We start from the raw sequence: 14,376 nt of genomic DNA, 5'->3' as shown, positions 1-14,376 counted from the left end.
CGGCCAGGCAAATATCCTTGAATGCTTTTGAGAGTCAGCTGAAATGTCTGGAGCTTGTACCCACCAGGATCACAGCATGGATCATACTGTCGCCATGATGGATTATGTGGGTTGATCTCCACCCCCTAGACAGCAAGTCTCCTGGGGATCATCGTCAGAGCTTAGCACTGCCCCGTCCTGATTTGACTGAATGAGGCCAGGTTGTGTGGAGAAGATACATTTAATTTTATATCTCCATGTTTACCCCATGTTTACTCCATGAAATCCTAGAAAATCATGGGATGGTTAATGTGCCTCTAGCATATAGAGAAAAAGTATATACTCTGAAGATCGAATATAGATTAAGTTAGACACCCCATCCCCCCAAATCACTTTCTTTACCCTAGTGGGAATCCGTTTTTAAAGAAGAAGGTAAGTGGAAAAGTCTACATTTGCATGAATATAGATGCCAAAACTGGCTCTTTACAAATCAATCAGCACTCATGGGCACAGAGGGTGCTCGGTTGTTGGGGTGCCCACAGGACAGGGGGAGAGGTGGGGGCAGTCGCAGGAGGGGAGAGGGGTCAAGGCAAAAATAGCTGATACCATCAACAACTGTTTATTCGATTTATTTAAAGCTAACTTCAGGCCCAAAGTTCTCTGGGCACCTGTACAAAATCCAAATTCAGCAGAAAATTAAACTTCTTTTTCAGGCATAAACACACAAACAATCTCCTCCAAAAGCAAGACTTCTTCCCAGGAGAAGATCTCAGTTAGGAGGAGGCTTTGGGAATTGTGTCAGATCCCAAGAGGCTTGGTCGAAGAGACCTTGTTTCTACTACATTCCTCCTCCTGTGTAGCTCATCAGCTGTGTGGCCCTAGAAAACCTCTTTCCTCTCCGTGCCTTTTCATCTATGCACAGATGCTTCTCTGGGCATGACAGAGCTGCTGCTAATGGTCTGGAGGTCAGACCCAACTGCAGTTTTCTCAGGAATCCAAGGGGCAGTAATGACATGCCTTGTTTGGATGGCACATGCATCATTTTTTTAAGATTTTATTTATTTGACAGAGAAAGAATGTGTGCATGCACACACAAGCAGGGGGAGTGGCAGGCAGAGGGAGAGGGAGAAGCAGACTCCCCGCTGAGCAGGGAGCCTGATCCTGGGCTTGATCCCAGGACCCTGGATCATGACCTGAGCTGAGGGCAGACACTTAACCGACTGAGCCACCCAGGCACCCCCACGTGCATCATTTCATCTGCTCTTTACCAAAGCCACAAGAGGACGTATTGTGTTGCCCAGTTTACAGATGAGAAAACTATGGTCCAAAATCAGGGATTAGTTAACTGGAACCATGTCTTCAAGCCTATTTTTTTAATATATATATGTAGAGAGAGAGCACATGTGCGGGAGCAGTAGGCGGGGAGAGGCAAAGGGAGAGGGAGAGAGAGAATCTCAAGCAGACTGCACTGAGCGTGGAGCCCAAGGTGTGGGGGGGGGCTCCATCGCACGACCCTGAGATCACAACGTGAGCCAAAACCAAGAGTCCAACACTCAACCAACTGAGCCACCCAGGCGCCCCTCAAGCCCAATATTTTTACTATAAATCATCTACTTTTTTTTTAAAGATTTTATTTATTTATTTGACACAGAGGGAGAGAGAGAACACACAAGAGGCAGGGGGAGAGGCAAAGGGAGAGGGAGAAGCAGACTCCCCGCTGAGTAGGGAATTTGATGTGGGGCTCGATCCCAGGACCCTGGGATCATGACCTGAGCCGAAGGCAGACACTTAACAGCCTGAGTCAATTACTTCTTTAAAAAGTCATGGCTCACTTAAAAAAATAGTTCCACACAATTAGTTCCTTGCAGAAAATTCAATATAAATAATGCAAAAAGTTCTCTTGACTTCCCACACCAAAGGTGATGACTATTATCTGGCGTTCCAACAATCCATGGTCACATAAATGCATGTATATCTATATAAATAGATAATTTTGTTTCATATTTTAACAAAATTTACATGATATTGTACAGGTGATCCTGTTCAGAAACTTTCTTTGTTTTTTTAAAGTTTTGTCAGAGAGAGTCCTACGATGGCACTTAATAGATCTGCCTCGGACATTTACTCTACCACAGGTTATTTCCAAGTATGGCTGTACCACAGTTTAACCTTTTCTTACTCATGGGTATTTGTTTCCAGTTTTTGGCTATTGTATCCTTTATATGCTTTTTTTTGGTATGAGTTTAAACACTTCTCTAGGGAGACATAAAACAATGGCATTGCTAGGTGTTAGAGAATTCACATTGAAAATATTAGTGAGTATTGTTAAATGGCGCTCCACACAGACTGTAACAATTTTCTTCTGTACCACTGATGGGAGAGCCATTCCTCACATCCTTGCCAACACTCCATGTTATCAATCCTTTTACTTTTTACTAGTTTGATTTGTAAAATGGTATCTCATCTTACCTCCCTCCTCCCTGATTAGTTTGAGACTAAGCCTATTTCACACTGTGAGCTGCTCATTATGTGCTCACCCTACGTTCCCATTGACTTGCTGGGCTTCTTACTGGTTTTTATATTCTATTAACCTCTATTATGTAAGTCACAAATATTTTCTCCCACTTTGTTGCTTTTATTTTTGAAACTGTGTTTATAGTATCTCTTTTTATGCAACACTTTATATTTTTGAGGTAGTAATATGGATTAATCTTTTCCTTCATAGGTTTTTGCACCTTTTTAAAGAAGGTCTTCTATACATTAATATATACTTGTTTATCTACAGTATCTATTTTTCATATTTCACATTTATTCATTTAGCTCTTTAGTTCACCTGGAATTTATTTATTTTTTTTTAAGATTTTATTTATTTATTTGAGAGAGAGAGAATGAGAGACAGAGAACACCTGAGAGGGGATAGGGTCAGAGGACAAAGCAGACTCCCTGCCAAGCAGGAAGCCCGATGCGGGACTCGATCCAGGGACTCCAGGATCATGACCTGAGCCGAAGGCAGTCGCTTAACCAACTGAGCCACCCAGGCGCCCTGGAATTTATTTTTGTAAATGGTATATTGTAGTGTGCTATAGGATTTTTCCCCTGTATCTCCCAACTCTGAGTTCTTATTGAAGCTCTGAAACTCTTTCCTTAAGAGTGACTTAGTTCCCCAAATTATGGTCTCCCTTTTTTCCCAAGACCGTGCTCCACACAGGAGAAGGAGGGAAAACATATGGTAAATACTATGTATAGTGCAAGGCAGGAAGAATCTCATCCAATAGACTGGTGCTGATAAAATGCCAGAGAGAGGGAAAGAGCACTTTCAGTGGTGCAATTTAGGAAGCCTTCTTGAAGGAGGTGGCAGTTAAATTGCTGGGGGAATGAGAGGTTGTTTAGCTTGATTGGAATGCATATTATAGGAAAGGGTTGCAGCTAGATAGGGCGGGACAGGCTACAGTGCGTGGGTCAGATCCGGCTGCCACCTGTTTCTATATGGTGTGCGAACTAAGAATGGTATTCTATGTTTAAATGGTTGAAAAAAAGAAGAAGAATACTATTTTATGACTTATGAAAATGAATATGAAATTCAAATGTCAGTGTCCATAAATAAAGTTTTGTTGGAACACAGGCATGCCCATTTGTTGGTGTATTGCCTGGGGCTGCTTCGTGCTCTAAGAGCAGAACTGGGGAGTTGTGACAGAGTGGATGGCCCACAACGCTGAAAATATTTACTCTCTGGCTTTTTTACAGAAGAAGTTTCCCAACCCCTGATAGAGAGACGTGAAGGTTTAGGAGTTTTACTCTTATGTGCTAAGCAATGACATGGGAAGCATTATGATCAGTGCTGTTTTTAAAGAAGATAGCTGTTAGTGGAGATTGGTAGAAAAGAGAGAAAGGGGCATCCAGCTCCTTGCTTGTATGGCTGACCAGGAAAGGTCATTCCAGGGTGGCTTCACAGATCCAGCCACATCTCTTGTTTCTTGTAGGATCACCTGAGTGAGCAGCCTGGGGCCTGCTTTCAGGGTGAGAATCACCCTTCAGACCTGACCCAGCAGGATAGAACAAGCAGATCATCAAGATTTACAAAAATATAGGTGATCAGGGCCCATTGATACCAATAGCCCATCAATGACAAGCCATTGAGAAGAAAAGATTTTTTTTTAAAACAAAGTTCACTTTATTACATTAATTTTACACAGTAAAAGAATATGCAGTGCAGACTTGTTTAAATTCTCTTGCTGATTCTCTTGAAGACAATGTCACCCAGTGTCATGGTCTGAAAGTAAAAACAAACAGAAAAACACAAAATGTTAATCTGATGTTGAATCGTAAAAGGTAATTAAGGCCACAAAATCATCCCAAATATGCTAGCATATGAAACAACCCAAAGATTTCTCTGTTTTTTGTAAGATCAGAGAAAGGGTGGGCAATGTTTTCTAAAATCCCATGCCAGGGGGCGCCTGGGTGGCTCAGTTGGTTAAGCGGCTGCCTTCGGCCCAGGTCATGATCCCAGGGACCTGGGATCGAGTCCCACATGGGGCTCCTTGCTCAGCAGGGAGCCTGCTTCTCCCTCTCTCTCCCTCTGCTTGTGCTCTCTCTGTCAAATAAATAAAATCTTTAAAATCCCATGCCAGGTCTTTGTCACTTCACTTCCTCATGTGAAGAGTTGTCCTGCCTTTTAGTGAATTCCTTTCTATATCGATGGTTGTGAGAGCAAGACCATCCAAACGAGTCCAGTCTAATCCAATTTCTCAAAGTTTCATTGAGTGCCTGCTATGTACCAAAGGAGCCCCTTAGCTTCAGCAGCAATGGAATGGAATGAAAAGATCTAGGTTTGAACCCTGGTTCTATAGCTCATTAGCTGGATGACCTTGGACAGGTCAACCTATCTATCAAATCCCTCATCCTGCCTCCCTCACAGCTGAGGGGAAGGTTAGGGGAGATAACAAAGCATATCAAAGCAGGAAAAAAGCCTATCAAAGGACTTTGGCCAGGACTGAGTCCAGGAAAGGCTCATCTCCCTCCACCCTGCTGGTACCTTCCTGCTGTTCTGTGAATGTGCCGGCAGGGGTGGGGACAGCATGTTTCCTTGTTGACCCTCACACTCTACCTAGTTGAGGGATTCTCCCACTTCAGTGAGGAGGGGTGTGACAGACCCCTTGGGTAGTGTTCTGCCTTCTATTACTCCCCAAAGCACATCCTGGGGGCAAAGAAGATCCAGAGGAACGTAACTGCAGGAGAAACACTGTGCTATTCACCCCCAAATCAGGGACAGGACATGGCTGATTATCAGGCACCAAGGATGATTGCACAACGGGAGTGTGCCACTCTTAAAAGCTGCCATAAAATTGCTATGAATATGATTCTCCTTGTGAGCAAGTCTTATGGCTACATCCCTGTGGAGACTGAGAAAGGTGGGTCATGCTGGTGGCTCTGCAGGACCCTCTATCTCCTTCTAACAAGCACCTCTCTTACCCCATCCTATTTGGGTATGCATGAAGAAAGGGGGATAGCAATGAGGAGAGAAGGAAGAGGGGGAGGTTAACTAGCATCTGCTTCAGGATGGTACTGAGTATACGAGTCCACACCATCTATAATGGGATTGGCTGGCTCCGTGTAGGATTGTGCATATACAACTGTGGATGACAGCCCTGTGTGACAGGCCCCGCTCAGAGCAACCCTCATCCTGCCATTCCCTGGCTATTTGTTGCCTTAGTTTCCCCACTTAGAAAAGTCAGGGCTGTGGGAAGATGGAGATAATGTGTGTAAACTGCCTGGTACATCATGGGTCCTCAGTAAGTGGTAGCCGAGGCTGAGCACAGGAAAGGTGGCGGGGGAGCTGCACCTCTCCCTTGACCTCTCCCTTGCCCTCAAGCACTGGGAGCCAGCAGCTCAGAGTGCCAACTTACGTTGGTGATCACATCGCCATTGAGTTCGGTCACAGACTTGATGCCTTTGAAAGTTGTCACCAGTTTATTGTCACCTTCCATCTGGACCACTGCCTGCAGGGGAGAGAAGAAGAGATGAGCTGTGAGGAAAGTCAGGGGAGGGAGCAGGACCCTCACCAGTGACACTGGTTTCCCTGCCTGGGTCCTGGCAGACAACAGCCAAGCCACTCACGTCCCCCAGTCCTCCGGCTCTAAAGACAGGAGGTGCCTTTATTTATTTATTTTTTTTTAAGATTTTTATTTACTTGCGAGAGAGAGAATGAGAGACAGAGAGCATGAGAGGGAGGAGGGTCAGAGGGAGAAGCAGACTCCCCGCCGAGCAGGGAGCCCGATGCGGGACTCGATCCAGGGACTCCAGGATCATGACCTGAGCCGAAGGCAGTCGCCCAACCAACTGAGCCACCCAGGCGCCCCCAGGAGCTGCCTTTAAAAGCCAAAGGAAATGCCAGTGCTTCTTTGGTCAAACTTCTAATTTATGGTACGTGAACTATGAGAAATGAGCATGGACACCTAAGTGGTCTCAAATGCAAGCACTAAGATAAAATTGGTAAAATCCCAATTCTCCATACTGATGGGCAGAAGGAGTAGCAAAATTCAAAATACTGGCCGGTTGGGAGAACACCTATTAAGCTTTGGTATATGTTCCTTCCAGCACATTTATATTTTCTACTGTGGTCTCTTTTCCAAACTTTATGCATCCAGGAAGAGATAGCAGAAACCCAGCAGGAAGCAGAAGACCCTGGCCAAGGTTAAAAATGTGCCTCCAAGATGGACAATTGGAAAAGGCCTGTGGTAAAACCCAAGATGGCCTGCCCTTCCTACGGGCACATCAAGACGATTTCCCTCCTAAAGTTTATCACAGATTTTCTGACCTGTAATGTCATATCTGGAGAGGCAGAAATAAGAGGCCGTCAGAAGAGGTAAAAAGACCAACATGCTGAGGCCAAGGCACAAAGTTGTCTGGAGGGGGAGGCGTGAAGACAGCTGCTCTGTGGTGTTGGCTGTGTTAGGCGTGCGGAGTTTCCCAGGGAGGAAGCGAAGTCTCTAGTGAGGGGCACCGCACTGCCTCGGATCTCTCTGCCATCATCTTCTGGTCTTTTCCACAGTGCACACCCAGCTCTCATTGCACACCCTGAGCCGCAGCCCAGCAGAGTGATGCCGCCCTGCCCACTCCCTTCAGTCAGGGAAGGGTGGCTATGCCCATTTTACAGATAAGGTAGCTGAGGCCAGGGGTTCAGTGACCCCTGAAGGCTTGGTCTGAGAGCCTGCCCCGGGGCCTTGGTATTCTGGTGTTCTTGGTGTTGCTAGCACCTCCTCCAGGAAATCTCTCCCCATGACCAGCAGCTGTAGGCTCAGCAAGGCCAGTTTACTTTGGGCTCAAAGATGACGTCACAGCTCTGTTTAGGGTGTTTCACGGATTCCTGCTTGTCCACTGCTGGGCCTGGGCGAACCTGTGCCTGGTCCCTACCATGTCCTCCACACGAGAGAGCTCGGGTTCTCCGGCCAGAGCACCCAGACAGTCACAGGAAAACGGGAAGGGCCTCCCTAGAGCTTCCCTAGGGCTGTCTTGGTCTCTCTGGCTCCCACCCCAGAAGTGGAGTCACAGATAAGGTATCTGAGGTGGGAACTGTGAGGTGGGAGTCTGGCGGGATCAGGCCCTGGGGCCAGGTTCCAGGGAAAGTTCCAGAAGCAGAGGGTGGTATGAGGGGGCACCTCCTACCTTGACCTTCTCCCCAGTCATGGTCTCCAGCTCACACTCTTCCCCCAAGGTGAACTCATTTTGGATCACTTTGGACCCCGTGGTGATGATGAGCTTGAAGTGCTTCCCATTCTGCACAATTTCCGACACCCCCTTGATGTCCTTCCCCTTCTGGATGAGTTCGTCAGGCAGACCTGGTGGAAACCATTTAAGGTTCAGAGATGAGCAGAGGTGGGAGCTGCAGGGCGACGGTCATAGAGAAACTCTGTGGCGTGGAGTCAGACAGGGAGGTGCTGTGTCTCCCCAGGGGCCAGAGGCCCGGATTGAGTCCTGTGAGCAACATGGGCTTTGACCTCTGAAAGGAAAGGTCAGTGGCCTGACTCCACCTGACCTGGCAGTCCACTATTTCACCGGGGGCGGGGGGGAGTGGGTTTATAAAGAAGACACTCCTGTGTCCTGAAGAACCTTTCCTCTAGTGAGCGCCCCAGTTCCCGCTCGCTCTCTTATCTCACACCAGACTTTGCTCTGAGTGTCAGTGTTTCATTCCACACCCAGAGTGACCACACAGTTTGTGTTCCAGCCAGGTCCCTCCTGAGAGTGAGAGGGGGAACAATGAATAATATGCCAGGACAATAGGGGCCAGCCAGGACAGTGTCCAGCGAGCCTCTGGCCACCCGTCCCCACCTAGACCTCTGCTGTCAAGGCTCTTAAGGAAGGTGCAGTGGGAGTCCCTTGCCCTGGGACAGACCTTTACACATTTCAGGGCACATCTACACTGTCATATGAAGTGAGGTCCATGTGCATCGGCAGTGGGGGTAGAAGGTCCTGTGGCCCAGGTAAGGGATTCGGAACAGAGGGAACAGAGGTGGTGTGACACCTTGCAGCAGGAGAGCCTAGCTCTTGGCTAGCCCTGAAGGTTCTCCTCTCTCTGCCTTTGCTGTCTTCCCCACACTTCCCCCCCCCACCCCGGCACCCTTCTTTGTCTCACTGCCCCTTTCCTCATAGGGTTCCCTCTACCTGGAGCATGCTCCCTTCCCCCGTCCCCTAGGGACCACTTGCTCATCTGCCAAGGCCCAGCCAAGGCTCACCTTCATCACCAGCAAGCCCTCCATCCGTGCCCTCCCGTGAGCCCCTCATCCTTGTGCACATGACTCTGGGAGGCACAGAGGAGTAAAGTGGGGTCTCTGGAACCAGCATCCACTTCAAATCCCAATGCAAATGCTTCCTATCTGTGTGACCTTGGTCGGGATTACTTAACCCTTCTAGGTCTCAGTTGTCTTGACTGTGAAATGGGAAAAATATTAGTACCCAGCTCAGAGTTTTTTGGTGAGGATTCATTGGGATATTGCATACTAAGGGCTTAGCACAGTGCCTGGTAATGAGTCAGTGCTCAGTACACATTAGGGGATACTTTATTGTATTTATCTCTTCTCTTTTTCTCTCTCTAAACTGTGACTTGGAAATGGGGCTCATTTCCAAGTTATCTGTCTCCTTGGTATCCGTCTTGCACAGTGCTCAGCATGTGGTTGGCCCTGAATCAACGTTTGTTAGAAGAATGAATGAATGAATGAGGGAGGGAGGGAGGCCACACAGTGAGGTGCCAGCAGAGATTGCCTATGGAATGGCCTTGTCCAGGGAGCAATAGCACAAGCTGCAAATGACTAAAAAAGTCCCATGCATAACATGGCCTTTGGTCTGTGCAAAGCCTGAAACTTTCCTCCCATCCCAGCATCGAGACTCTGATTAGCCACCGCCAGCAGGGCCAGACCCTTATTCCTGTGACCCCCCAGCCTTGGTGTCCAGCCCAGCACTCACCAACTGCCTTCATGAAGGCCTCAAAGTTTTCCTGGCTCTGCAGTTGGTACTTTCCAGAGAAGTTCATGGTGGCGACAAGTCTCACTCCACAGCAGATCTGCAGCCCTGCTGGCTGGGCTGCCCAGTGTGGGCTGATTTATAGGGGGCTCCTTCCGCTTTGGATGTTGGACATAGGTCAGAAGCTGTCTACTCCTTTATGGCCAGGTTCAAACATTAACTGCTAAGAGCAATGGTCAATGATAAAAAAACAGGATGGGCACAGCAGAGGTTTGCTCTAATTCAGCAAACATTAATGGATGTCAGTCAAGTGCAAAGCTCTAAGTTCCTACAGCCTTTAATGCGCCAATCCTCCATTAAATGTGTGTGTGTGCCTATGTGTATGCATACATATTTGTACACACGTATGTATGTGCCTGTGCGCTTAGAGATGTGTGCATATATACGTATGTGTGCACACATATACGTGTGTGTACTTAGATCTAGACACACAGAAAAATACCAAAGAATCCTTTTAAACCCAAAACTTCCCCTTCTTTACATAACCTTATGATCTCTTCCAACCTTATTACACAAACTTAATTTTTACAAAGATGTCATAAGCCCCTAGCACCATTTTGTATTCTGGGATTCCTCTTGATAATTCCAAGCTCTGCACCATCCACATCAGTCTCCGTTTAAAGGTGTCAGACAAAGCACTGCATAGTGAAGGGCAGGTGGGAACCATGGAAACTGGGTGTGCGGAAATTGAGATGCATTTTATTAGGCAGAGACGGGGTAGGAGAGAGAAAGCAGGTAGTATCTGCTGGGCCAACCGAACATGTCAGGGGGGCCATGCTTTCCCACTGCACCCTCTGCCCTTCCCTCACCTTCTCCACCTGCTCACCTCCTCTAGAAATCCTCTAGGCTCATAGAGCACTTTGCAAATACCTATGTTCCAAATCCTACTGGGATTATTTCTCTGTGTATTCTTTTTCATTTCTTCCTTGGCATTCCCAATACCTGGCACCTAGTAGGTGTCTGTAATAGGTCAGTAAATAAAAACGATCAAAAGATAATGAGGCCATGGATCTTCTTGTTAAAGGAAAATAAGAAATATGGAGAATTAGGTTGGCACAGCCCCTCACATCACTGAATCTTTGGCGCTGGGCAGCCAGGATCAGGGTGTGTGTGTGTGTGTGTGTGTGTGTGTGTGTCTGTGTGTGTCTGACCAGGCAAGTATGCATAGATGAGACTCCAGTGAACAGGGCTGGCAACGGGGTAACCCTGAGACCAAGAGCCAGCTACTCTCTTCCCGTCCATGTCCATTCTTTCTCCTTCCTCTGCGGTCCTGCTCTGCCATTCCAGCCTGCACCAGGATAGATGGTGGGAGATTGCAGCAGGAGCTCTCTGTTTCCTGGACAATACTCTCCGTTGCCAGGGGACCCTGTCTGTCCTCACCTGCAGCATGATCACCAGGATGGGTGATCTGGCCGAGTGCTTACAAAATCAAGAATCGGGTGCTCAACCGACTGAGCCACACAGTGGCCCCAGGATGACTGCACGCTCACTCACTCAGCTGCCAACTGTCTGGGCTGCCAGGGCATCTGCTCTGGAAGCCCAGCAGCCCTCAGGTTCTGGCTGTATGGGAGTCAGGGGACACGTGAGTGTATGGGGGCTCATGCCAGGGACACTGACACTGCAGAAAGACAAGCTGGAGGAGCCCAGCACTAACACAGTGTGTCAGTCCACCGGAGAGTCGTGCTCTGGTGTCTCCGACTCCCTCACACGTACTCTCCCAAACTTCCAGAATGTGGACCTATGGATCCAGCAAAGCACCTGAGAAGTCCTCTCATCCCCACATGTGCTCAATGTCTAAGCCCTCCTCTGGAGTCCCTGACAGGTGGCGTCAGCATATGCCCTGCCACAGAGAGGTCAGTCCTTTCTGAGCAGCGCGGGCAGAGGGTGCCTGTTGACAGCTGCCCCGCAGATCCCAGCCCCAGTAAGCCTTTCCCTCTGGGGCAGAGGGGTGCTCCACTCTGCCCTCTCTGCTCGGTGCTCCTCTGACAGTGCCCAGGACACAGAGTGCTTTCCAGGCCACGGGTCAGGACGGTCCCTGGAGAACGTTACACAGGCTTGGAAGCCCAGAACTCACAGCCATTTTTAGGCACCACAAAAGCCCTAGCACCATTGGGACAGTGGCTCAAAGCATGACACCCACATCTTGTTCTGAACCTTGATTATGTACCTTTTAATATGTCACATTGTATTGAGGGTACCCATATTAGAGCCTAATCTCCTACAAGTGGGACAATGATTTTTTTTTTTTAAGATTTATTTACTTGAGAGAGAGAAAGGGGGCAGAGGGTAAGAATCCCAAGCAGGCTCCAAGCGGAGCTATGAGCCAGATGTGGGGCTTGATCCCACAACCCCGAGATCATGACCTGAGCCAAAATCAAGAATCGGATGCTCAACCGACTGAGCCACACAGTGGCCCCAGGGACAATGGTTTTTTAATTTTATATATGTATATGTAAGGCAGTGAAAAATCCATTATCTTTTTTTTTTTTTAAAGATTTTATTTATTTTTATTTGAGAGAGAGAGAATGAGAGAGAGGGAGTACATGAGAGGGGGGAGGGTCAGAGGGAGAAGCAGACTCCCCACTGAGCAGGGAGCCCGATGCGGGACTCGATCCAGGGACTCCAGGATCATGACCTGAGCCGAAGGCAGTCGCTTAACCGACTGAGCCACCCAGGCGCCCCGAAAAATCCATTATCTTAAGAATTGGCATCAGAATTCCTCTTGGAGAGGAAACTCTGTGTGTGTGTGTGTGTAAATGGCTGGAGTAGCTGCTTGGAAGAGAGAGTGAGTGAAACCCAAAATCTGTGATCAGCAAGGGCTCAGGCGGTGACGGGGAAGGCCTGCAGTGCTGTGCAGGACGCTGGGAGAGGCCCCCTTTTGCCCCTGGACGTCGGGAAAGGGAAGAGCAGTGCAGTGGGCAGAAAGGAGGGGAACCAGTGAGTGGGTGTGGGGTGATGGGGCATGAAGACACCCCGGTGACAGTAAAGCACGAAGCGCTTCCGAAAGTTCCTGTTGCATTTGAAGCTGCTCATTTGCCGCCAAGTGAATCCCCATCCATCTTTCTTTAATTCCCTCCCCGACGACCTCAGGTGCTTTAGTAAAAGGTAATTCATAAATCAATACAGGTGCAAATGGAAAATGATGAAGGGCTGAGTTTCATTTCTGGATTCATGCCATGGAGATGAGACAGTACACCTGAAACCGTAGAGATCTTTCTCGACTTAACGATGGCGTTATGTCCCAATAAACCCATTGTGAGTTGAAAATACCATGAATGGAAAATGCATCTACTACACTTAACCTACTGAACTTCATAGCTTAGCCCAGCCTCCCTTACACGTACGCAGGACACTTACATTAGCCTACATTTGGGCAAACTCATCTAGCGCAAAGTCTATTATATAACATAGTATTGAATATCTCATGTAATTTATTGACTACTGTACTGAAAGTGAAAAACAAAGTTTACGTGGGTACAGAATGGCTTTAAGTGTATTGATTGTTTACTCTTGTGATCACGTGGCTGATGGAGCCAAGGCTCACAGTGGCTGCCCATCTTCACAGGAGATGATCGTACTGCGTATCACTAGCCTGGGAAAAAGATCGAAATTCACAAAGTATGGGTTCTACTGAATGAGTATCACTTTCACACCATGGTAAACTCAAAAAATCCTAAGGTGAACATAAGTCAGGGACTATCTGTATCAGGAAGCAGGGTGTGTATAGGAGCACAGTCCGCCCAAGGATCCCCAGAAATCTTAGTGAGGGCTTTGGAGGAATTCAAGCTAATTTTACCCAAATCCCAGAGTGCCATGTGATCCCAGATGGTATCTGGTGACATAGACTAATATCCACAGGCTGATAGCTGGTCTGTGTCTGTCTAATGACCGCAGTGGCCGAGCGCTAGACTAAACTCAAGTCGGACCTGAGACCCCACCCACCCCACCTCACCCACCACCTATCCGAAGAACTTCTCAAACATTTATCAGGGAGCAAATCAGTAGAAACTTGCTTCAGTGGGGAATCTGGGAGTTTTTAAAAGCAATGAAATAATCACTAAGGAAATGGCGATGATGAGGCCATTAACCCCTCCCCCTGCGGCCAGTAAGTGCTTAATTTGGGAGGATCTACTGGAAGTGTCCTGGATACACCATGCTCTCCCACGCAGCCATTGCCTGCCCAGCATCTCTCCTCAGATAAAGGAATACCTGGGTCCACATCCAGACACTCTCCCCTTGACCATGGATGTCACATGACACACCCCACAGTGCTTCTCTCTGGGCTCTAAGGTGGAGAGTGGGAAGGACGGTCATGAATTTTTCTCCTAGGGCAAGTTAGCACTCATCCCAGAGCCCTCGCAGGGAGGCTGTGGCAGGTCTTCCTTTTCTGGTGTCTGACTCCCTGCAGACCCTTCTCCTTGGCCCTTCACTTCCTGCCTACCCGGTCCAGGGAGCATCTGGGCAGGATTCACTCAGAGGCTGGCCAAGAGGCTGGTACAGTGGTGAAGACCTGCAAATGGACAGCCTGACAGACATGACGCAAGGACCTCCTCTCTCCCCAGGATCCCAGATGGGGCCTTCTCAGGCAATCTGCGATGGCCTCCTTCAGGACAAATTTGTGTGTGTCTGAGTCTTGAAGCTGAGGAGGTTAGTGGCCATTTCAAAATTTAACACTTACAAGTGGTTTTCCATAAAATTAGGAGAGGGTAATGACATCTCCGGTCCACAAGCTAAGCAAACACAAGAAGAGATAAGCTTAATTGCAATGACAAAGTTCAAGTGGCTTTCAAGAAAAAAAAAAAAAAAAGACTCTCATTTCATGGGAGCAGTTTTCAATTCCCAAAGTGTAATGCTTCCCCGGTGCCCACTAGACATCCCCTCTCC

The 14,376-nt window shown here is 48.0% G+C and overlaps 1 protein-coding gene across 1 annotated transcript; it reads right to left on the bottom strand.

Annotated features, from left to right (window-relative positions):
* Window positions 1-4,126: 4,126 nt before the first annotated feature.
* FABP1 (fatty acid binding protein 1) lies at window positions 4,127-9,659 on the bottom strand. The gene is made up of 4 exons (XM_021697580.1): window positions 9,436-9,659; window positions 7,642-7,814; window positions 5,883-5,975; window positions 4,127-4,249 (listed from the first exon to the last, which is right to left on the bottom strand). The coding sequence occupies exons 1-4, from the start codon at window positions 9,500-9,502 to the stop codon at window positions 4,199-4,201; spliced, it is 384 nt and encodes a 127-aa protein (XP_021553255.1). The 5' UTR covers window positions 9,503-9,659; the 3' UTR covers window positions 4,127-4,198.
* Window positions 9,660-14,376: the final 4,717 nt, after the last annotated feature.

Source organism: Neomonachus schauinslandi, chromosome 10 (genome assembly GCF_002201575.2).
Source record: "Neomonachus schauinslandi chromosome 10, ASM220157v2, whole genome shotgun sequence".
NCBI lineage: Eukaryota > Metazoa > Chordata > Mammalia > Carnivora > Phocidae > Neomonachus > Neomonachus schauinslandi.
This window is presented reverse-complemented; position numbering and strand designations above follow the sequence as displayed.